General features: G+C 66.9%; 1 protein-coding gene across 2 annotated transcripts; it reads right to left on the reverse strand.

Moving 5' to 3' along the window:
* Positions 1–1,039: 1,039 nt before the first annotated feature.
* Positions 1,040–22,714, reverse strand: LOC112547317 (guanylate-binding protein 3-like). Of its 2 annotated transcripts, none has more exons than XM_075916048.2 (10): positions 21,195–22,714; positions 14,985–15,181; positions 14,778–14,905; positions 14,492–14,601; positions 13,957–14,147; positions 12,661–12,903; positions 9,458–9,732; positions 8,407–8,619; positions 3,848–3,950; positions 1,040–2,819 (listed from the first exon to the last, which is right to left on the reverse strand). In XM_075916048.2, exons 2-10 carry the CDS (start codon positions 15,157–15,159, stop codon positions 2,389–2,391), a joined length of 1,869 nt encoding a protein of 622 aa, XP_075772163.2. In that variant the 5' UTR covers positions 15,160–15,181; positions 21,195–22,714; the 3' UTR covers positions 1,040–2,388. The 2 variants fall into 2 exon arrangements, with proteins under 2 accessions (XP_075772163.2, XP_075772162.2); XM_075916047.2 differs by lacking the exon at positions 21,195–22,714 and adding an exon at positions 19,705–19,838.
* Between the last annotated feature and the right edge of the window lie 867 nt (positions 22,715–23,581).

The following is a 23,581-nucleotide window of genomic DNA, read 5'->3' on the forward strand; positions in this document are numbered from 1 at the left end:
ACACACGAAGCACCGGGTGCACAGGGACACACACACACAGAGCACTGGGTGCACAGGGACACACACACACACAGAGCACTGGGTGCACAGGGACACACACACACACAGAGAGAACTGGGTGCACACGGACACACACACACACAGAGCACTGGGTGCACAGGGACACACGGACACACAGAACTGGGTGCACAGGGACACACACACACAGAGCACTGGGTGCACAGGGACACACGGACACACAGAACTGGGTGCACAGGGACACACACACACACAGAACTGGGTGCACAGGGACACACGGACACACACACACATACCGAGCCCAGGGTGCACAGGGACACACACACACACCGAGCACTGGGTGCACAGGGACACACACACACACAGCACCGGGAGACAAGTTGGTGAAATGTGGGTGCAGAACGGGGCGGGAGGAGGAGCAGAGCCGGCTGGGAGAGGAGCCGCGGGGCGTAAGGGGGGTCCCGGGCGGAGGCGCTGGGGCTGACGGAGGAGGCAGGACGGGCCCCGGCAGGGGGGAGTCCAGCGGCCCCTGGGCCCTGCGGGTTTGGGGTCGCGGTGGCGGGAGGCGACCGGGGGACGTGGGAGCTGTGGTTGACAGACCCGGGCAGGGGCTGCCGGGCGCAGGGGGCGCGGTGCGGGGGCCCAGGCCTTGGCGAGCTGGCTGGGGGGTGACCTAACCCAGCGTGCTGAGCCAGGAAGGAGACGCCCCCACAGCTGCCTCTCCCTAGACACCCGGAGGCCCCTCCCTGCACCGGTGGGAGGAGGGCCCCGCGAGCGGGGTGGCCTTTCCACGGCCAAAGGGCCACGCAGGGTTAACACCGTGCCCAGGGACAGCGCCAGCGGCTCAGCACCTACCAGACACCGTCTGTCCTCCCCGCGGGACGGGCCCTGATTCACGGGAGGGGAAACTGAGGCAGGACCAGTGCTCCACAGGGGAACAGCGCAGGAGCTGGGGCGAGAACCCAGGCGCCCTGCCCCCACCGACCTGCTCTTGCCAGGCCTGTAAGAAGCACACGGGCCCTTTTCCGGGGGGGCAACAGGCGCGTTTATTGAAAATGCCACAGGAAAAGCAGCAGCAGCCGGTCGCTCCCCGTCTGCCGTGGCTGGAGCCAGGCCAGTGGCCGGCTGGACGGAGCACGCGGGGGAGCTGGGCCCTGCCGGTCGGATCCGACACCCCGAGGCGCCGCCGGGCTGGGCCTGTTCTGTGGCCAAACCCCCCACGTCTGGGGTTTGCTGCGTCACGCAGCCAGCGCTAACCCCTCAGCGGCGCTGCTCTCGGAGCGTCCCACAGATCCCCTCTGCTGGCTACTGCCGGGCTGCCCCACGCGTCTGGCTGTGGCTCACTCTTGGGGGCCCCTGCCTGCCTCTCAGAGTCCCAGGCTGGATGCCCCACGGACCCCCAACACCCACCCCACTCCCAACAGGCCAGATACTGGGTCAGCAAGAGCTCTGGAGCTATCCCATAGTTGGGGGGCTGTTACGGTCACTGCTGTAGAGTGTGGGGATGGGTGGGGGGGGTACCTCAGTTCCCCCCCCGCTCTCTGCATGAGGGGGGAGCAGCCAGACATGACTCACTGTCACCTCCTGGGGACAAGGTGACAAAAGATTCCCCTTGGGTCTGGGAGCAGGAGGGTGCAGGAAGTGGAGCTGCCTGGGGACTCCGGGACCAGTTGCTGGGGGTTGCTTTAGTCTTGGCTGGGGCAAGCATGAAGGGAGCAGACTAAGTCCAGTACAGGGGGGTTCAGGGGCCTGTGAACCCCTCCCCCCAAAAGGTCTAAGGCTCTGCCCTGGCTCCTACGTCACCATCGATCCTACCCTGCACTGTATCTCAGGGAACCAATCAACCTTCGACTCGACCGGCCGGCGGAGAGGCACGGACGGGGGGGCAGGGTCGGGGGCCCCGACGTGCCGTCACAAGCGACTGAAGAAACGGCCCCGGGCTCTGACACGGGGGAGTTTGCGATGCCGCAGGAGGCACGACTTGGTCTGCAACGCTGCCAAGTGGCAAGACCGGCCGGTGACACCACCCAGAGCCCTGGGCGAAGGCGCCGCAGACCCGCCTGCTCATCAGGAAGGGCGGCTGGCGGGGGAACCAGTCATCTCAAGCTTACGAGCCAGTCACCACACAGGACCTGTTACCGTCCTCGGAATGACCCGCTACAACCCTAACGTGCTACGTTTTGGCTCCACTCTAACCACTGGACTCCGCTCCCCTCCCAGCACGGGGGACCGAACCCAGGGGCCCTGTGCCCCCGCCCTGTGTTACCACCGGGGGGCTGGCTGGTGGCAGGATTGAGTCCGCAAAGCTTTGCGTTGCGCAGAGAGCAGCGTGCGTGCGACCTGCTGCCGAGGGGACCCCCAGGGGCCCGGCTACTTTCGAGTCTGGGGTTTGCTGGGCTTGCTCGGCGCCCTTCCCTGCTGGCGCCGGGATCTCAAGTAATCAGCCACACTGGTGACGGCTTTCAGCCCTTCCCCGATGGTGCTGATGACGCGCGACACAAACTCGCTCGTGCTGGTGGAGCCGATCTCCCGCCGCAGGCCCGAGATCTCCTCCTCCATCAGCCGGGCTTTCTCCGCAAAGCCCTTCTGCAGCAAGGCCTCCTGCTCCTTCATCTTGCTCGCCAGCGCCCGCTCCGCCTCCTGCCGGGCGCTGGCCAGCTCCTCCGCCAGCTTGGCCTCCAGCTGCCTCACGCTCTCCTGGTGGCTGCGCTCCTCGTCCTTCAGCAGCTGCTCCGCCTGCAGCTGCTTCTCCAGCGCCGCCTTCTGCTGCTGCTCCAGCATCTCGGCCTTCTGCTTCTCCTCTGGGGGGGCAAGCCAGGGGGTAGAGGCACAATCCCCCCCACCAGCCCGGAGCGGAGCCCAGACTTGGGGGGTCTGACACAGAGCGAACGCTGCCACCAGCATCCCCACGTGGGTCCTGTCTGACCATAGCTTGAGGGGCAGTTTGGGTGGGGACCCTCAGAACCCCTGGGCGTGGGGGGCACGCAGAGCCCTGGGAGCACAGTGGGGGGCATGCAGAGCCCTGGGAGCACAGTGGGGGGCAGGCAGAGCCCTGGGAGCACAGTGGGGGGCACGCAGAGCCCTGGGAGCACAGTGGGGGCATGCAGAGCCATGGGAGCACAGTGGGGGGCATGCAGAGCCCTGGGAGCACAGTGGGGGGCACGCAGAGCCCTGGGAGCACAGTGGGGGCATGCAGAGCCCTGGGAGCACAGTGGGGGGCAGGCAGAGCCCTGGGAGCACAGTGGGGGGCATGCAGAGCCTGCTGTGGGGCAAGTAGGGGGCATGCAGAGCCCTGGGAGCACAGTGGGGGGCAGGCAGAGCCCTGGGAGCACAGTGGGGGCACGCAGAGCCCTGGGAGCACAGTGGGGGGCAGGCAGAGCCCTGGGAGCACAGTGGCGGCACGCAGAGCCCTGGGAGCACAGTGGGGGGCAGGCAGAGCCCTGGGAGCACAGTGGGGGCATGCAGAGCCCTGGGAGCACAGTGGGGGCACGCAGAGCCCTGGGAGCACAGTGGGGGGCAGGCAGAGCCCTGGGAGCACAGTGGGGGGCAGGCAGAGCCCTGGGAGCACAGTGGGGGCATGCAGAGCACTGGAATGGGAGACGCAGGTGTCTCTAAACAAGGGGGCTGGGAGGAGACCCAAGGTGTTTGCTGGGGGTGCAGGGAGTCTGGCCAAGAGATGCTCAGCAGCGTGGGACCTCAAGGTTATTTGCGAGCTGTGCAATTCCCGGCCCAGGCCCTGCGGCGCCAGGTGCTGCACAGACCCGCTGCAGCAGCACCGCTCTGTCCTGCTGCAAAGGGGAGGGGCAGCGGCTCGCTCGGGGGATCTCACCCGCCACTTGCTTCTCCGCCTCCGTCAGCAGGTTGTCGGCCCTCAGCACGGCCTCAGCCTCCGCCTTCTTACTGGCCAGGAACTGCTCCAGCGCCTCCTCCGCCTGGGGCCAGAGACCCACCCACTGGATTATTCAGGAGCTCTCATCAATATGCAGATGAGCTCCCTCCTTTTCCAAGGGAGCGTGCCCCACAAGGGGCCTTTATTTCACCTTAGGGCTAAATGTCCCCCATGAAAGGAAAGGGATCGTAGGGGCTAGAGTCAGGGGCGCAGAGATGGGAGCTGAGCTGCAGCGGCTGATCCCACATCTGCAGCTCATCCCGTCAGTGGAGGAGCAATCGCAAGGCACGGAGATTTGCTCCTGCTTTGGTGGGCTCCTGGTGGGGCGTCCAAGCCGAGTGAGAAAGCAAGCGACCGGGTGGAGAGGGGCCGAGTGAGGAAACAAGCGACCGGGTGGAGAGGGGCCGAGTGAGGAAGCAAGCGACCGGGAGGAGAGGGGCCGAGTGAGGAAGCAAGCGACCGGGTGGAGAGGGGCCGAGTGAGGGAACAAGCGACCGGGTGGAGAGGGGCCGAGTGAGGAAGCAAGCGACCGGGTGGAGAGGGGCCGAGTGAGGGAACAAGCGACCGGGTGGAGAGGGGCCGAGTGAGGGAACAAGCGACCGGGAGGAGAGGGGCCGAGTGAGGAAGCAAGCGACCGGGAGGAGAGGGGCCGAGTGAGGAAACAAGCGACCGGGAGGAGAGGGGCCGAGTGAGGAAACAAGCGACCGGGTGGAGAGGGGCCGAGTGAGGAAACAAGCGACCGGGTGGAGAGGGGCCGAGTGAGGAAACAAGCGACCGGGAGGAGAGGGGCCGAGTGAGGAAACAAGCGACCGGGAGGAGAGGGGCCGAGTGAGGAAACAAGCGACCGGGTGGAGAGGGGCCGAGTGAGGAAACAAGCGACCGGGTGGAGAGGGGCCGAGTGAGGAAACAAGCGACCGGGTGGAGAGGGGCCGAGTGAGGAAACAAGCGACCGGGAGGAGAGGGGCCGAGGGAGGAAACAAGCGACCGGGAGGAGAGGGGCCGAGTGAGGTAACAAGCGACCGGGTGGAGAGGGGCCGAGTGAGGAAACAAGCGACCGGGAGGAGAGGGGCCGAGTGAGGAAACAAGCAACCGGGTGGAGAGGGGCCGAGTGAGGAAACAAGCGACCGGGTGGAGAGGGGCCGAGTGAGGTAACAAGCGACTGGGAGGAGAGGGGCCGAGTGAGGAAACAAGCGACCGGGTGGAGAGGGGCCGAGTGAGGTAACAAGCGACCGGGTGGAGAGGGGCCGAGTGAAGTAACAAGCGACCGGGAGGAGAGGGGCCGAGTGAGGAAACAAGCGACCGGGTGGAGAGGGGCCGAGTGAGGAAACAAGCGACCGGGTGGAGAGGGGCCGAGTGAGGAAACAAGCGACCGGGTGGAGAGGGGCCGAGTGAGGAAACAAGCGACCGGGAGGAGAGGGGCCGAGTGAGGAAACAAGCGACCGGGTGGAGAGGGGCCGAGTGAGGAAACAAGCGACCGGGTGGAGAGGGGCCGAGTGAGGAAACAAGCGACCGGGTGGAGAGGGGCCGAGTGAGGAAACAAGCGACCGGGAGGAGAGGGGCCGAGTGAGGAAACAAGCGACCGGGAGGAGAGGGGCCGAGTGAGGAAACAAGCGACCGGGAGGAGAGGGGCCGAGTGAGGAAACAAGCGACCGGGAGGAGAGGGGCCGAGTGAGGAAACAAGCGACCGGGTGGAGAGGGGCCGAGTGAGGAAACAAGCGACCGGGAGGAGAGGGGCCGAGTGAGGAAACAAGCGACCGGGTGGAGAGGGGCCGAGTGAGGTAACAAGCGACCGGGAGGAGAGGGGCCGAGTGAGGTAACAAGCGACCGGGAGGAGAGGGGCCGAGTGAGGTAACAAGCGACCGGGAGGAGAGGGGCCGAGTGAGGAAACAAGCGACCGGGTGGAGAGGGGCCGAGTGAGGTAACAAGCGACCGGGAGGAGAGGGGCCGAGTGAGGTAACAAGCGACCGGGTGGAGAGGGGCCGAGTGAGGTAACAAGCGACCGGGAGGAGAGGGGCCGAGTGAGGTAACAAGCGACCGGGTGGAGAGGGGCCGAGTGAGGAAACAAGCGACCGGGAGGAGAGGGGCCGAGTGAGGTAACAAGCGACCGGGTGGAGAGGGGCCGAGTGAGGTAACAAGCGACCGGGTGGAGAGGGGCCGAGTGAGGTAACAAGCGACCGGGTGGAGAGGGGCCGAGTGAGGTAACAAGCGACCGGGTGGAGAGGGGCCGAGTGAGGTAACAAGCGACCGGGAGGAGAGGGGCCGAGTGAGGTAACAAGCGACCGGGAGGAGAGGGGCCGAGTGAGGAAACAAGCGACCGGGTGGAGAGGGGCCGAGTGAGGTAACAAGCGACCGGGTGGAGAGGGGCCGAGTGAGGAAACAAGCGACCGGGAGGAGAGGGGCCAAGTGAGGGAACAAGCGACCGGGAGGAGAGGGGCCGAGTGAGGTAACAAGCGACCGGGAGGAGAGGGGCCGAGTGAGGAAACAAGCGACCGGGTGGAGAGGGGCCGAGTGAGGGAACAAGCAACCGGGAGGAGAGGGGCCGAGTGAGGAAACAAGCGACCGGGTGGAGAGGGGCCGAGTGAGGAAACAAGCGACCGGGAGGAGAGGGGCCGAGTGAGGGAACAAGCAACCGGGTGGAGAGGGGCCGAGTGAGGAAACAAGCGACCGGGAGGAGAGGGGCCGAGTGAGGAAGCAAGCGACCGGGTGGAGAGGGGCCGAGTGAGGAAGCAAGCGACCGGGTGGAGAGGGGCCGAGTGAGGAAACAAGCGACCGGGAGGAGAGGGGCCGTGTGAGGTAACAAGCGACCGGGAGGAGAGGGGCCGAGTGAGGTAACAAGCGACCGGGAGGAGAGGGGCCGAGTGAGGAAACAAGCGACCGGGTGGAGAGGGGCCGAGTGAGGTAACAAGCGACCGGGTGGAGAGGGGCCGAGTGAGGAAACAAGCGACCGGGTGGAGAGGGGCCGAGTGAGGTAACAAGCGACCGGGAGGAGAGGGGCCGAGTGAGGTAACAAGCGACCGGGAGGAGAGGGGCCGAGTGAGGTAACAAGCGACCGGGTGGAGAGGGGCCGAGTGAGGAAACAAGCGAGCGGGTGGAGAGGGGCCGAGTGAGGTAACAAGCGACCGGGAGGAGAGGGGCCGAGTGAGGTAACAAGCGACCGGGAGGAGAGGGGCCGAGTGAGGTAACAAGCGACCGGGTGGAGTGGGGCCGAGTGAGGAAACAAGCGACTGGGAGGAGAGGGGCCGAGTGAGGTAACAAGCGACCGGGTGGAGAGGGGCCGAGTGAGGAAACAAGCGACCGGGAGGAGAGGGGCCGAGTGAGGTAACAAGCGACCGGGTGGAGAGGGGCCGAGTGAGGTAACAAGCGACCGGGTGGAGAGGGGCCGAGTGAGGTAACAAGCGACCGGGAGGAGAGGGGCCGAGTGAGGTAACAAGCGACCGGGAGGAGAGGGGCCGAGTGAGGTAACAAGCGACCGGGAGGAGAGGGGCCGAGTGAGGTAACAAGCGACCGGGTGGAGTGGGGCCGAGTGAGGAAACAAGCGACCGGGAGGAGAGGGGCCGAGTGAGGTAACAAGCGACCGGGTGGAGAGGGGCCGAGTGAGGAAACAAGCGACCGGGAGGAGAGGGGCCGAGTGAGGAAACAAGCGACCGGGTGGAGAGGGGCCGAGTGAGGTAACAAGCGACCGGGTGGAGAGGGGCCGAGTGAGGTAACAAGCGACCGGGAGGAGAGGGGCCGAGTGAGGAAACAAGCGACCGGGTGGAGAGGGGCCGAGTGAGGTAACAAGCGACCGGGAGGAGAGGGGCCGAGTGAGGTAACAAGCGACCGGGAGGAGAGGGGCCGAGTGAGGTAACAAGCGACCGGGTGGAGAGGGGCCGAGTGAGGTAACAAGCGACCGGGAGGAGAGGGGCCGAGTGAGGTAACAAGCGACCGGGTGGAGAGGGGCCGAGTGAGGTAACAAGCGACCGGGTGGAGAGGGGCCGAGTGAGGTAACAAGCGACCGGGAGGAGAGGGGCCGAGTGAGGTAACAAGCGACCGGGAGGAGAGGGGCCGAGTGAGGTAACAAGCGAGCGGGTGGAGTGGAGCTGCCAAGTCTCTCTCCTCATGGGGTATGTGGGGTGTTTCTCTATGAGACCTGCTCCTGTTCACACTGGAATCCTGCCTGGGCTGCCCTAGGCCCTGTGCTACGTGGGAGGTCGGACCAGCTGACCACAGGGATCCCAGGCAGCTGAGAACCGATGACCACACGACACCATTTCACCAGGGGCCAGGTCTCTGTTCACGCGGGGCCTGGGCCCAAGCCCATCGCAGTCAAGGGAAGGATGGGGATTGGGCCCACAGCACCATCCCGCTCGGCAAAGCAGCTCGGTGACCAAGGGTCTTTGTGGGATTCCTGGCTCCACAACTCCTGCTGGTGGGGATGAGCCGGAGAGGGATCCAGCTCCTTCCCGGGGAGCCGCGCTGGCTGTGTAACTGGGTGGGGGGAGCCACTTTCAGCCACTCACCTTGACCCCTTTGTTGGGCTTCTCCCGATAATTCTGCACCACCAGGTTCTGGTCCCTGGTATAGGCCTGGTACCCGCCGGGCTGGGAGTAGACCCCGGCGCTGAGGTTCTGCCGCATGGCAGCCGAGAGCTCGTCCAGCAGGGCCCGGCAGGTCTGCTCCGACACGGCCTCGTTGTTGGCCAGGATCTCTGCGTAGCGCTCCGATAGCCCGGCCTGGGCAGGGAACGGGAGAAAGGTCATTGCAGAGCCGAGCCAGGCTGGGCTCCGGAGCCCTCTTGCCTCCTCTGGCTGGGGCCTGCACCTGGCCGGAGACCACTGGAGCATCAAGGGATGGGAGAGCCAAGGGCTCTGTGGCCCGTCGGGCGATGGGAGAGCCAAGGGCTCCGTGGCCCGTCGGGGGATGGGAGAGCCAAGGGCTCCGTGGCCCGTCGGGCGATGGGAGAGCCAAGGGCTCCGTGGCCCGTCGGGGGATGGGAGAGCCAAGGGCTCCCTGGCCCGTCGGGGGATGGGAGAGCCAAGGGCTCCGTGGCCCGTCGGGGGATGGGAGAGCCAAGGGCTCCGTGGCCCGTCGGGGGATGGGAGAGCCAAGGGCTCCGTGGCCCGTCGGGGGATGGGAGAGCCAAGGGCTCCGTGGCCCGTCGGGGGATGGGAGAGCCAAGGGCTCCGTGGCCCGTCGGGGGATAGGAGAGCCAAGGGCTCCGTGGCCCGTCGGGGGATGGAAGAGCCAAGGGCTCCGTGGCCCGTCGGGGGATGGGAAAGCCAAGGGCTCCGTGGCCCGTCGGGGGATGGGAGAGCCAAGGGCTCCGTGGCCCGTCGGGGGATGGGAGAGCCAAGGGCTCCGTGGCCCGTCGGGGGATGGGAGAGCCAAGGGCTCCGTGGCCCGTCGAGGGATGGGAGAGCCAAGGGTCTACAGACCAGTCAGGTCACCCGGGATTGGCCGGTACCCGTGCAGCAAGCGGCATAAAGGGCCCTGCCCCCCACGGGTGCCCAGCGAGCCCCTGGGTGCAGATCCCCCCAGCAGCACTGCCCTGGCCGGGACGCCCCCACCTACCACCAGCCGCTTCTGGAAGGCCTGGCCCTCGTCCTTGAAGGAGCGCTGCATGAAGAGCTGGAGGGCGCCCGCCTCGCACGCCCCGTGCGCCTCCGAGAGCTCGCCCAGCCCGGCCGGCAGCGGCAGCGCCACCATCCCGGCCTCGTAGTGCGCCAGCGCGTCCTGGAGCGCCCCCTCGTTCTCGATGGCGGCCAAGGCCGTCACCGCGTTGTCCAGGCAGGGCACCCGCCCGCTGCGGATGGTGTCCACGTAGCTCTGCACCAAGGAGCTGAACCCTGGGGGGAGGGGACGATGCGTCTGCACAGCGCCTGGCGCCCCGTGGGGAGCGTGTCGACCCCCAGGGGCTGGGCGGCTCCTGCTTGTAGCTCGGGAGACCCCAGCCCAACGGGGCCCGTCCGGGATTCGAACCACCAGCGGCTGGGAACGAGCATCCTCTGAGCCGGGCCGCGGCCGGGCCCTTCACCCGCAGACCGCCCGGGCGGGAGCCTCGCCCGTCCCAATCCGACGCCGGGCGCAGGAGGACCCAAAATGCTGGAGAACCCCGTTTCCAGCCCCGCTACAAGGCTGCTGCAGCCACAGCTCAGTGTGTGAGGGTGTGTGGCAGGTGTGTTATGGGAGGATGATGGGTGTGCGATGGGTGTTGTGGGTGTGTGGCAGGTGTGTTAAGGGAGGATGATGGGTGTGTGATGGGTGTTGTGGGTGTGTGAGGGTGTGAGGCAGGTGTATTATGGGAGAATGATGGATGTGCGATGGGTGTTGTGGGTGTGTGAGGGTATGAGGCAGGTGTGTTATGGGAGGATGATGGGTGTGCGATGGGTGTTGTGGGTGTGAGGCAGGTGTGTTAAGGAAGGATGATGGGGGTGCGATGGGTGTTGTGGGTGTGTGGCAGGTGTGTTATGGGAGGATGATGGGTGTGTGATGGGTGTTGCGGGTGTGAGGCAGGTGTGTTAAGGGAGGATGATGGGGGTGTGATGGGTGTTGTGGGTGCGTGGCAGGTGTGTTAAGGGAGGATGATGGGGGTGTGATGGGTGTTGTGGGTGTGAGGCAGGTGTGTTAAGGGAGGATGATGGGTGTGCGATGGGTGTTGTGGGTGCGTGGCAGGTGTGTTAAGGGAGGATGATGGGGGTGTGATGGGTGTTGTGGGTGTGAGGCAGGTGTGTTAAGGGAGGATGATGGGTGTGCGATGGGTGTGTGATGGGTGTGTGGCAGGTGTGTTAAGGGAGGATGATGGGTGTGCGATGGGTGTTGTGGGTGCGTGGCAGGTGTGTTAAGGGAGGATGATGGGGGTGTGATGGGTGTTGTGGGTGTGAGGCAGGTGTGTTAAGGGAGGATGATGGGTGTGCGATGGGTGTGTGATGGGTGTGTGGCAGGTGTGTTAAGGGAGGATGATGGCTGTGTGATGGGTGTTGTGGGTGTGAGGCAGGTGTGTTAAGGGAGGATGATGGGTGTGCGATGGGTGTTGCGGGTGTGTGGCAGGTGTGTTATGGGAGGATGATGGGTGTGTGATGGGTGTTGTGGGTGTGAGGCAGGTGTGTTAAAGGAGGATGATGGGTGTGTGATGGGTGTTGTGGGTGTGAGGCAGGTGTGAAGGGAGGATGATGGGTGTGTGATGGGTGTTGTGGGTGTGAGGCAGGTGTGAAGGGAGGATGATGGGTGTGTGATGGGTGTTGTGGGTGTGAGGCAGGTGTGTTAAAGGAGGATGATGGGTGTGTGATGGGTGTTGTGGGTGTGAGGCAGGTGTGAAGGGAGGATGATGGGTGTGTGATGGGTGTTGTGGGTGTGAGGCAGGTGTGAAGGGAGGATGATGGGTGTGTGATGGGTGTTGTGGGTATGTGGCAGGTGTGAAGGGAGGATGATGGGTGTGCGATGGGTGTTGTGGGTGTGTTGCAGGTGTGAAGGGAGGATGATGGGTGTGCGATGGGTGTTGTGGGTGTGAGGCAGGTGTGAAGGGAGGATGATGGGTGTGTGATGGGTGTTGTGGGTGTGTTGCAGGTGTGTTATGGGAGGATGATGGGTGTGTGATGGGTGTTGTGGGTGTGTTGCAGGTGTGTGAAGGGAGGATGATGGGTGTGTGATGGGTGTTGTGGGTGTGAGGCAGGTGTGTTAAGGGAGGATGATGGGTGTGTGATGGGTGTTGTGGGTGTGTTGCAGGTGTGTGAAGGGAGGATGATGGGTGTGTGATGGGTGTTGTGGGTGTGAGGCAGGTGTGAAGGGAGGATGATGGGTGTGTGATGGGTGTTGTGGGTGTGTGGCAGGTGTGAAGGGAGGATGATGGGTGTGCGATGGGTGTTGTGGGTGTGTTGCAGGTGTGAAGGGAGGATGATGGGTGTGCGATGGGTGTTGTGGGTGTGTTGCAGGTGTGAAGGGAGGATGATGGGTGTGCGATGGGTGTTGTGGGTGTGAGGCAGGTGTGAAGGGAGGATGATGGGTGTGTGATGGGTGTTGCGGGTGTGAGGCAGGTGTGTTAAGGGAGGATGATGGGTGTGCGATGGGTGTTGCGGGTGTGAGGCAGGTGTGAAGGGAGGATGATGGGTGTGCGATGGGTGTTGCGGGTGTGAGGCAAGTGTGAAGGGAGGATGATGGGTGTGTGATGGGTGTTGCGGGTGTGAGGCAGGTGTGAAGGGAGGATGATGGGTGTGCGATGGGTGTTGTGGGTGTGAGGCAGGTGTGAAGGGAGGATGATGGGTGTGCGATGGGTGTTGTGGGTGTGAGGCAGGTGTGAAGGGAGGATGATGGGTGTGCGATGGGTGTTGCGGGTGTGAGGCAGGTGTGAAGGGAGGATGATGGGTGTGCGATGGGTGTTGTGGGTGTGAGGCAGGTGTGAAGGGAGGATGATGGGTGTGTGATGGGTGTTGTTGGTGTGTTGCAGGTGTGTGGTGGGCGTGTTACAGGTGCCCCTTGCCCATCCACAGGGCACCTGAGCGAGGGGACCCTCGTCTCTCTAGCTCCAGGGGTAACAGCTCCTGCTCCCGGCTCTGGGGGCTCCAGTCCCACCCCTGCTGTGCCGGGCAAGGGGGCAGCCACCAGACAGGCCAAAGGGAGAGACCCAGGCCCCAGGGCCTCCCTGCCCCACAGGTGGCTGCATGGCCCCACACCTGCCCCCTGCTCTCTGCAAACAGCCCCCGTGTGCAGGGAAATGCCCCCCCGGCCCGGGCCCCCGGCTCAGCCCTGGGCCGGGGTCTGTCGGCGCGGCCGGGACGTACTGTGTCCGTCGAGCGGGATCCCGCCTTTCAGCGTCTTGGCCTGGGCGTGCTGGAAGACGTAGTCGCAGAAGCGGCGGGTCTGCTCCAGGAAGCGCGGGTCCAGGGCGCTGGGGGGCAGCGAGTCCAGGCGGCCCATGTCCTGCCCCGCCGCCGGCTGGACGAAGAGGAAGCACTTGCGGGTGGGGAAGAAGTTGCAGATGCACTGCCGCGGCAGGTTGTACTCCATCACCTTCCGGCCCGCGCCTGCGGGGAGCCAAGGGGACGGGCTAGAGCCGCCTGGGCACGGAACAGCCCTGGGGCCGGGCCGGTCCCAGCGCCCGGGGGCTCAGCTCCGCCCGGTGCAGCGCGAAAGGCTCCGGCGCACTGGAGAGCTGGAAAGGCCCCGCTCGGGCGCCAGGGACACGAGCGTCGGCAGCAGCCGGTTCACGCGCGTTTGGACAAAGAACCCCCCAGCCTGCGAAACGGCGCCTGCCCCGCGGCGTTCCCCACCCCACGTGTGGGCCGGCCCCTTGGGAGCTGGGGCCTCCCCGGAGCTGGGAGCCGGCGGCGGGTGCAGCGCTCGGAGCCGCTGGCAGACGCTCCCTTCGCCCCTGCCAGGGATCGCTCCGGCGCCGGTCGGGCGACCTTGCCCAGGATGGGCCCCGTGCTCTGGGCACGTCCCATCTGCTTAGATCCATCACGTGGCTCCTCCAGCGCTGGCTCCCTGGGGCAGGTGTTTGTAGAGTGGGTGGGGCTCCATTCCCAGGGGCGGCAGGCAGGACCCCGGGGTAGATGGGCCCGTGGCTCTGATCGGAGGTGGGGGAGCCGTGAGGGGACAGCACACCAGCCTGACTCCGTGTGACCTAGTGTTGGTACCTTGCTGGTTGCTAGGCTGGGGCTGTGGGGGACCTCCGCTGGGGGCTGTTTGTAGCAGGGCCCAGCAGGACAGGGGATGAGTCATTATGCAAGGGGCTCCCAACCTGTCCGACCAGTTACCTCCCAGGGGGAGAGACAAAGGAAGGAGCGGAGGTCACCCCTGGCTGGGGGGCAGCGCTGGAGGAGAGTTGGGTAGTTTCTGTTGGGAATGATGAAGGAAGCAGCCTAGGCAGGGGGCTGGGATTTAGGGGCCCAGGCTCCCCCATCTCAAGGGGGCTGAGGCATCCTAGGCCTGCCCTGGAACCACATTACATCTGTGCTGGGCTGTGCCCGGGAGAAGTGATAAACTCCCTCTGTTCTACTGGCTGGGGGAGTCTGTTCGTGCCACTAGGGGGTGCAGGAGGTGGGGGAACCCCGACGTACCACCACACCCCAACTCACCTTTCTTCAGGGCCAGCGCGTGCTCCAGGTACTGATCCTCCGTCACCTGCTGCCCGTCGATCTCCAGCGCCAGCGTGAAATCCCGCACGGCCCAGACGAAGCCGGGGAAGAAGCGGACGAACTCCGTGTCCTCCCCCTCGTCCCCGGCCTGCGCCTTCACCTTGATGTGGTCCGTCAGCTCCGACACGAAGCTGGGCCGGGGGCTGAGGACTCAAACTGGGGCCAGACCTGGGCCCTACCACCCGTGGGACTGAACGGGGGGCTCCCCCCAGGGTTCCCCGCGAGCTGGTGCGGCCGCCCAGGAGCGAGTCCCCTGCCGCCCGGGTGATTAGCCGGGCGCCCACGGCTGGGTTTGTGTTTCTCCCGCTGGTGCACGTCCGCCCCGGCCTCGGTGCACGTCACAACAGTTATTCCACACGTGGATGGGAACATGAGAGGGAACAGGGGTACCAGCCCCACAGTCCCCAGGACTCTCGGCCCCGCCCCGGGAACGCCCCCCAGACCCACAGCCCGTGACCCCCTCCAGCAAGGATACTGCAGCTGCTCCAGGGCGTACTGGTCGATGGTCCCTTTGCTGTTGTAGACCAGGGTGCTGCTGAGCAGCACGGCCAGGGAGAAGATCCACGTGTCGTTCTTGGTGTCGCCCTGGGCACGGAGGGGTCGGATCTGAGACAGGCGCCCGGCCCAGGGCAGGAGGGGGCTGCCCAAGCGGGGACTCTGCAGGGGTGCAGGGCGGGGCCCTCCCCCTGGGCTTGGGGGCTGGGAATCTGTCCCCGGGCAGGGGCTGCAGGGCCCCTTCCTCCAGCCCCCCCCCCACTCACCTTCTCCACGTCGCCCAGCCCCTCGGTGTCCAGCAGCACCAGGGCGTGGCCGGCCCGGCGGGGGTGGGGCAGGACCCACATCCAGATGCCCTTGGTGTGCGACTGCACCGTGGCGCCCAGCGAGAAGCCTGGGGGCAGAGGCGGGTGAGACCCAGCGCCGGGCGCCCCGGCCCCCTGGCTCCCCGGGGAGGGGTGGGAGGCGCTCACCTCGCTGCTGGCCGGCCAGGCGGTTCATGAGGTAGGACTTGCCGGTGCGGTACAGCCCCACGATGGACACCACCACCACGGGCTGGGCGAGGGGGCGCAGGATGGCCAGCGCCGCGGGGTTCACCTGCAGCTCCCCGTCCGCCCCGTTCCCCACCAGGCACACGGGCCCCTCCATGGCGGCACGAGCAGCGGGGACCCTGCACGGGGAACGGGGGCCAGAGCTGGAGTCCAACCCCCGCCAGGCCCCGTGGAAACGCCCCGAGGCCGGCAGGGAGCGGGCGGAACAGCCAGCCCCAGCCGGTGCCCGTCCCGCCCCCAGACGCAGGGAGCCGCCCGCCGCCCGCGGGCCTGGGCATCGAGGACGCCAACGGAGCCACGAGGGCGAGACGGCCCTGGAGCCAGGACAGCTGGGTCATCCCCCACCTCCAGGAGAGCAGTGGGGTGCAGTGGTTAGAGGGGAGCCAGGAACCTGGATTACTGGGTCGCTCCTGGCTCTGGGAGGGCAGTGGGGTGCAGCGGTTAGAGGGGGATCCCTCCCGGCTCCGGGAGAGCAGTGGGGTGCAGTGGTTACAGGGGAGCCAGGAACCAGGATTACTGGGTCGCTCCTGGCTCCGGGAGGGCAGTGGGGTGCAGCGGTTACAGGGGGATCTCTCCTGGCTCCGGGAGGGCAGTGGGGTGCAGCGGTTACAGGGGGATCTCTCCCGGCTCTGGGAGGGCAGTGGGGTGCAGTGGTTACAGGGGAGCCAGGAACCAGGATTACTGGGTCGCTCCTGGCTCCGGGAGGACAGTGGGGTGCAGCGGTTACAGGGGGATCTCTCCTGGCTCCGGGAGGGCAGTGGGGTGCAGCGGTTACAGGGGGATCTCTCCCGGCTCTGGGAGGGCAGTGGGGTGCAGCGGTTACAGGGGGATCTCTCCCGGCTCCGGGAGGGCAGTGGGGTGCAGCGGTTACAGGGGGATCTCTCCCGGCTCTGGGAGGGCAGTGGGGTGCAGCGGTTACAGGGGGATCTCTCCCGGCTCCGGGAGGGCAGTGGGGTGCAGCGGTTACAGGGGGATCTCTCCCGGCTCCGGGAGGGCAGTGGGGTGCAGCGGTTACAGGGGGATCTCTCCCGGCTCCGGGAGGGCAGTGGGATGCAGTGGTTACAGGGGGATCTCTCCCAGCTCCGGGAGGGCAGTGGGGTGCAGTGGTTACAGGGGGATCTCTCCCGGCTCCGGGAGGGCAGTGGGGTGCAGTGGTTAGAGGGGGATCTCTCCTGGCTCCGGGAGGGCAGTGGGGTGCAGCGGTTACAGGGGGATTTCTCCCGGCTCCGGGAGGGCAGTGAGGTGCAGTGGTTACAGGGGGATCCCTCCCGACTCCGGGAGGGCAGTGAGGTGCAGTGGTTACAGGGGGATCCCTCCCGGCTCCGGGAGAGCAGTGGGGTGCAGTGGTTACAGGGGAGCTGGGCACCAAGACTCCTGGCTTCCCTCCTGGGTCCGGGAGGGCAGTGGGGTGCAGCGATTAGAGGGGGATCTCTCCCGGCTCCGGGAGGGCAGTGGGGTGCAGCGATTAGAGGGGGATCTCTCCCGGCTCCGGGAGGGCAGTGGGGTGCAGTGGTTACAGGGGGATCTCCCCCCGGCTCCGGAAGGGCAGTGGGGTGCAGCGGTTACAGGGGGATCTCTCCCGGCTCCAGGAGGGCAGTGGGGTGCAGCGGTTACAGGGGGATCTCTCCCGGCTCCGGGAGGGCAGTGGGGTGCAGCAGTTAGAGGGGGAGCTCTCCCGGCTCCGGGGGGGCAGTGGGGTGCAGCGGTTACAGGGGGATCTCTCCTGGCTCCGGGAGGGCAGTGGGGTGCAGCGGTTACAGGGGGATCTCTCCCGGCTCTGGGGGGGCAGTGGGGTGCAGCGGTTACAGGGGGATCTCTCCTGGCTCCGGGAGGGCAGTGGGGTGCAGCGGTTACAGGGGGATCTCTCCCGGCTCCGGGGGGGCAGTGGGGTGCAGCGGTTACAGGGGGATCTCTCCTGGCTCCGGGAGGACAGTGGGGTGCAGCGGTTAGAGGGGGATCTCTCCCGGCTCCGGGAGGGCAGTGGGGTGCAGCGGTTAGAGGGGGATCTCTCCCGGCTCCGGGAGGGCAGTGGGGTGCAGTGGTTACAGGGGGATCTCTCCTGGTTCCGGGAGGACAGTGGGGTGCAGTGGTTAGAGGGGGATCTCTCCCCGGCTCCGGGAGGGCAGTGGGGTGCAGTGGTTAGAGGGGGATCTCTCCCGGCTCCGGGGGGGCAGTGGGGTGCAGTGGTTACAGGGGGATCTCTCCCGGCTCCGGGGGGGCAGTGGGGTGCAGCGGTTACAGGGGGATCTCTCCTGGCTCCGGGAGGGCAGTGGGGTGCAGCGGTTACAGGGGGATCTCTCCTGGCTCCGGGAAGGCAGTGGGGTGCAGCGGTTACAGGGGGATCTCTCCCGGCTCCGGGGGGGCAGTGGGGTGCAGCGGTTACAGGGGGATCTCCCCCGGCTCCAGGGGGGCAGTGGGGTGCAGCGGTTACAGGGGGATCTCTCCTGGCTCCGGGAGGGCAGTGGGGTGCAGCGGTTACAGGGGGATCTCTCCCGGCTCCGGGGGGGCAGTGGGGTGCAGCGGTTACAGGGGGATCTCTCCTGGCTCCGGGAGGGCAGTGGGGTGCAGCGGTTACAGGGGGATCTCTCCCGGCTCCGGGGGGGCAGTGGGGTGCAGCGGTTACAGGGGGATCTCTCCTGGCTCCGGGAGGGCAGTGGGGTGCAGTGGTTAGAGGGGGATCTCTCCTGGCTCCGGGAGGGCAGTGGGGTGCAGCGGTTACAGGGGGATCTCTCCCGGCTCCGGCAGGGCAGTGGGGTGCAGCGGTTACAGGGGGATCTCTCCCGGCTCCGGGAGGGCAGTGGGGTGCAGCGGTTACAGGGGGATCTCTCCTGGCTCCGGGAGGGCAGTGGGGTGCAGTGGTTAGAGGGGGATCTCTCCTGGCTCCGGGAGGGCAGTGGGGTGCAGCGGTTACAGGGGGATCTCTCCCGGCTCCGGCAGGGCAGTGGGGTGCAGCAGTTACAGGGGGATCTCTCCTGGCTCCGGGAGGGCAGTGGGGTGCAGCGGTTACAGGGGGATCTCTCCCGGCTCCGGGAAGGCAGTGGGGTGCAGTGGTTACAGGGGGATCTCTCCCGGCTCCGGGAGGGCAGTGGGGTGCAGCGGTTACAGGGGGATCTCTCCCGGCTCCGGGGGGGCAGTGGGGTGCAGTGGTTACAGGGGGATCTCTCCCGGCTCCGGGGGGGCAGTGGGGTGCAGCGGTTACAGGGGGATCTCTCCTGGCTCCGGGAGGGCAGTGGGGTGCAGTGGTTAGAGGGGGATCTCTCCTGGCTCCGGGAGGGCAGTGGGGTGCAGCGGTTACAGGGGGATCTCTCCCGGCTCCGGCAGGGCAGTGGGGTGCAGCGGTTACAGGGGGATCTCTCCCGGCTCCGGGAGGGCAGTGGGGTGCAGCGGTTACAGGGGGATCTCTCCTGGCTCCGGGAGGGCAGTGGGGTGCAGTGGTTAGAGGGGGATCTCTCCTGGCTCCGGGAGGGCAGTGGGATGCAGCGGTTACAGGGGGATCTCTCCCGGCTCCGGCAGGGCAGTGGGGTGCAGCGGTTACAGGGGGATCTCTCCTGGCTCCGGGAGGGCAGTGGGGTGCAGCGGTTACAGGGGGATCTCTCCCGGCTCCGGGAAGGCAGTGGGGTGCAGTGGTTACAGGGGGATCTCTCCCGGCTCCGGGAGGGCAGTGGGGTGCAGCGGTTACAGGGGGATCTCTCCCGGCTCCGGGGGGGCAGTGGGGTGCAGTGGTTACAGGGGGATCTCTCCCGGCTCCGGGGGGGCAGTGGGGTGCAGTGGTTACAGGGGGATCTCTCCCGGCTCCGGGGGGGCAGTGGGGTGCAGTGGTTACAGGGGGATCTCTCCCGGCTCCGGGGGGGCAGTGGGGTGCAGCGGTTACAGGGGGATCTCTCCCGGCTCCGGGAGGGCAGTGGGGTGCAGCGGTTACAGGGGGATCTCTCCCGGCTCCGGGAAGGCAGTGGGGTGCAGCGGTTACAGGGGGATCTCTCCTGGCTCCGGGAGGGCAGTGGGGTGCAGCGGTTACAGGGGGATCTCTCCTGGCTCCGGGAGGGCAGTGGGGTGCAGTGGTTATAGGGGGATCTCCCCCCGGCTCCGGGAGGGCAGTGGGGTGCAGTGGTTACAGGGGGATCTCTCCCGGCTCCGGGGGGGCAGTGGGGTGCAGTGGTTACAGGGGGATCTCTCCCGGCTCCGGGGGGGCAGTGGGGTGCAGTGGTTATAGGGGGATCTCCCCCCGGCTCCGGGAGGGCAGTGGGGTGCAGTGGTTACAGGGGGATCTCTCCCGGCTCCGGGGGGGCAGTGGGGTGCAGTGGTTACAGGGGGATCTCTCCCGGCTCCGGGGGGGCAGTGGGGTGCAGTGGTTATAGGGGGATCTCCCCCCGGCTCCGGGAGGGCAGTGGGGTGCAGCGGTTACAGGGGGATCTCTCCTGGCTCCGGGAGGGCAGTGGGGTGCAGTGGTTACAGGGGGATCTCTCCCGGCTCCGGGGGGGCAGTGGGGTGCAGCGGTTACAGGGGGATCTCTCCCGGCTCCGGGGGGGCAGTGGGGTGCAGTGGTTACAGGGGGATCTCTCCCGGCTCCGGGGGGGCAGTGGGGTGCAGCGGTTAGAGGGGAGCTGGGACCAGGGCCGCGCAGCGGCAGAGCCGGGTCGCTTACCGGGGCTGGTCGCTCAGCGGGGCCGCGTCTCTCCGGCTCGGGGCAGCCCGGCCAGTCCGGGAGCGGCGGGGGACGAAGCGGCTCCGGCGGGAGGGGGCAGGGCGCTCGGGTCCGGGCTCCGGGCGCGGGGGGGACTGGGCGGGGGACGCGCTGGGCCGGGCGGCTGGAAACCGAAAGCAGCAGCCGGCGCCGGGGCCGATTCCGGGAAACGAGGCGGGAGAGGGGAAGGGGGAGGGGGAGGCGGGGGCGGGTCTCCGGGGTGTTTAAGGCCGGGCTGGTCACGCCGGGTTTCCCCGCGCCGAGGCAGCCGCGGGCAGTGCAGGGGCCATGACACACAGCACAGCGGCCCGGTGCAAGGGCGCCCTGCCCGCTGCTTAGGGGCAGAGCTGAGCCCAGTGCGGGGGGGTTCCAAGCTCAGATCCAGCCTCTGCCCGACCCCCGCCTCAGTTTCCCCCCCCCGCAAATCTTCCCTCCCCAGGTGAAGCACGAACCCACCAGCCTTGGTCTCCTGGGATCCCAGCACCCCCCAGTGAGCCCCGTCCCGGGTCTCCACAGCGAGGCACCCCCACGACCCCCCCAATCCCCTCGCTGCAGCGTCACTGAGATGAGGGAGGGGCAGATGGGAACATGGACACACAGGGACGGGGACACGGGGACACAGGCACTCTGCAGGTGGAGCCGGGCATGGGGGCCCATGCTGAGCTCAGGGCCACAGGGACACGGGGCCACAGGGACATGGGGACATGGGCATACAAGGCACTGGCACACAGACATATGGGGACACGAGGACACAGGCACACGGGGACACAAGAACACAGAGACAGAGGAACACAGGGCCACGGGGACAGAGGAACACGAGCACACAGGGCCACGGGGACAAGGGCACACAGACACACCGGGACACAAGGACACAGACACACGGGGACACAAGGACAAGAGGAATACGGAGACAAAGGAACACAAGGACACAGGGACAAGAGGACACAGACAGAGGAACACGGGCACAGGACATGGGGACACAGGGACACGGGGACACAGGGACACGGGGACAAGAGGAACACAGGCACAGGACACAGGGACATGGGGACACAGGGACACGGGGCAAGAGGACACAGGAACAGAGGAACACAGGCACACGGGGACACAGGGACATGGGGACACAGGCACAGGCCAAGGCCACAGGCACACAGGGACATGGGGACACAGGCACATGGGGACACAGGGACATGGGGACACAGGCACACGGGGACACAGGCACATGGGGACACAGGGACACAAGGACACAGGTACACGGGGACACAGGCACAGGACACAGGCACACGGGGACATGGGGACAGAGGCACATGGGGACACAGGGACATGGGGACACAGGGACACGGGGACACAGGCACATGGGGACACAGGGACACAGGGACACAGGGACACGGGGACACAGGCACAGGACACAGGCACACGGGGACATGGGGACAGAGGAACACATTTCCTGACACCTGTTGGGAGACCAACACGGCAGCACACGGGCAATCCCGGAAGTGTTTGGAGAATGTTGGGGAGAACTTCTTGGTACAAGGGCTGAAGGATCCGACCAGGGGCCGTGCGCAGCTTCACCTTCTGCTCACAAACAGGGAGGAACTAGTAGGGGAAGTGGAGGTGGGTGACAGCCTGGGCACCAGTGATCATGAGATGGTCGATTTCAGGGTCCTGACCAAAGGAAGAAAAGAGAGCAGTAAATACACACCCTGGACTTCAAACAAGCAGATTTTGACTCCCCCAGAGATCTGATGGGCAGAATCCCCAGATCCGATGGTCCTGCCGCTTGGTGCCGGGGCGGGACACGAGGGGAGGAAACGTGGCGAATGGAGCACGAGGTGTGCCTGCTCCCTGGGCGCAGTGCGGCAGCAGATTAGCTGCAAATCTGGCAGCCGGCTGGGGGTCCAGAGGTGGGGAAGTCGGGGGGGCCGCAGAACAGGGGCCCGATAACAAGGGCCGGGGGCTTGCAGGGGGGGCTGGGCGTCCCCTCTTGTAGGGCTCGCTGCAGGAAGTCGAGAGCGTGCCACGGCAAAGCCGCCTTCACCTCCTGGAGTAGGCGCAGGGAGTTCGGGGGTGGAGAGCCCCACGCGCTGAGCGAGCGCTCAGGGGCCCACCCAGCCCCCCGGCGTAGTCCAGGAGGTCTCCCACCCTGGTGGTTTCTGCCAGGATCAGCCTCCGGCACCACAGGAGACCCTGTCGCCTGCTCGCACACGGCTCAGGACTATGGGCAAGTGAAGGCGGCCAACCCAAACGTCCCGGAGATCTCGCCCGAAACCCACCAGGGCTCCGGTCCGCGACCTACCCTCCAGGCGCCCGGCCTCGGGCTGTGGCCTGGCAGCTCAAAAGCCTCTGCCGACGCTGGTGCAGCCAGAGCAGAAGTTGCCGGAGGAAATCACAAGAACATGAGAACGGCCGGACTGGGGCAGACCAAGGTCCATCTCGCCCAGTGTCCTGTCTGCCCAGTGGCCAGCGCCAGGTGCCCCGGAGGGGGGGAACGAAGACAATGATCAAGCGATTTGTCTCCTGCCATCCCTCTCCAGCCTCTGACACAGAGGCCAAGGACACCATTTTATCCCCCGGCTAATGGCCTTTTATGGACCGAACCTCCAGGAAATGATCTAGCGTCTCTAAACTCTGGTCTAGTCCTGGCCTTCACAATCGTACAGCAAGTCGCATGAGAACAATTTCCCCAGCTGCTCCGTCTCGCGCCGGGCCTGGGTCCTCCAGCGCCGCCCGACAGCCCTCCCGGACGCAGGACGTGCTGGCCGCCGAGAGCCCCCTTGCTCTGGGTACCAAGGGCTCCAGCCTCAGCGCCGCTGCCTCGTCCCCAATCCAGGAGCTCCCCAGGGGCTGACGCAGGCCCCTCAGAAAGCAAGGGTGGCACCCAGCGCCCAGGCTGGCCTTTCGCCCGGGGAGTTCCCGAGGGCCCCGCCCGGCGCCGTGGGAATGCCGGCCTTGCCCCCCCCCGAGGGTCCCGCCCGGCGCCATGGGAATGCCGGCCTTGCCCCCCCCCCCCGAGGGTCCCGCCCGGCGCCGTGGGAATGCCGGCCTTGCCCCCCCCCCCCCCCCCCCCCCCCCCCCCCCCCCCCCCCCCCCCCCCGAGGGTCCCGCCCGGCGCCGTGGGAATGCCGGCCTTGCCCCCCCCCCCCGAGGGTCCCGCCCGGCGCCGTGGGAATGCCGGCCTTGCCCCCCCCCGAGGGTCCCGCCCGGCGCCATGGGAATGCCGGCCTTGCCCCCCCCCCCCGAGGGTCCCGCCCGGCGCCATGGGAATGCCGGCCTTGCCCCCCCCCCCGAGGGTCCCGCCCGGCGCCGTGGGAATGCCGGCCTTGCCCCCCCTCGAGGGTCCCGCCCGGCGCCATGGGAATGCCGGCCTTGCCCCCCCTCGAGGGCCCCGCCCGGCGCCGTGGGAATGCCGGCCTTGCCCCCCCCCGAGGATCCTGTGGGCCTGCCCACACGGATTGGGGCCGTGTCTGTCACGTGGCCACGTGGGGGAAAGCCTCGTCCGCCTGGTCCGCCTCGTCATGCAGGAGGGGTGCAAGCCAGCGGGAGCCCTCCTGGACTGGGGCTGTGGCCAGACCCTCGTTCACAAGGAGTCACCCCTGCCGCCACGGTGACGGAGGGAGAGCTGCACCTCCAGTGCATGCACGGGGATGTGAAATCTCCCCCCGTGCGAGGGTCCCACGAATTGTGCAAGGGGTGAGCGAGGAGATAATGGGCGGGCTGACTCCCGCGTTGGCCTGAGACTGGCCCAGATCTAATACCCTTCTCCGGGGGCTGGGCCATGTCCGAGCCGGGTCAGACGGTGACCCCCCGGGGAGAATCTTCAGGAGGCTCCGTCTCGACTTTC

The sequence above is a fragment of the Pelodiscus sinensis genome, chromosome 22 (genome assembly GCF_052426305.1).
Source record: "Pelodiscus sinensis isolate ZL-2025 chromosome 22, ASM5242630v1, whole genome shotgun sequence".
Taxonomy (NCBI): Eukaryota; Metazoa; Chordata; order Testudines; family Trionychidae; genus Pelodiscus; species Pelodiscus sinensis.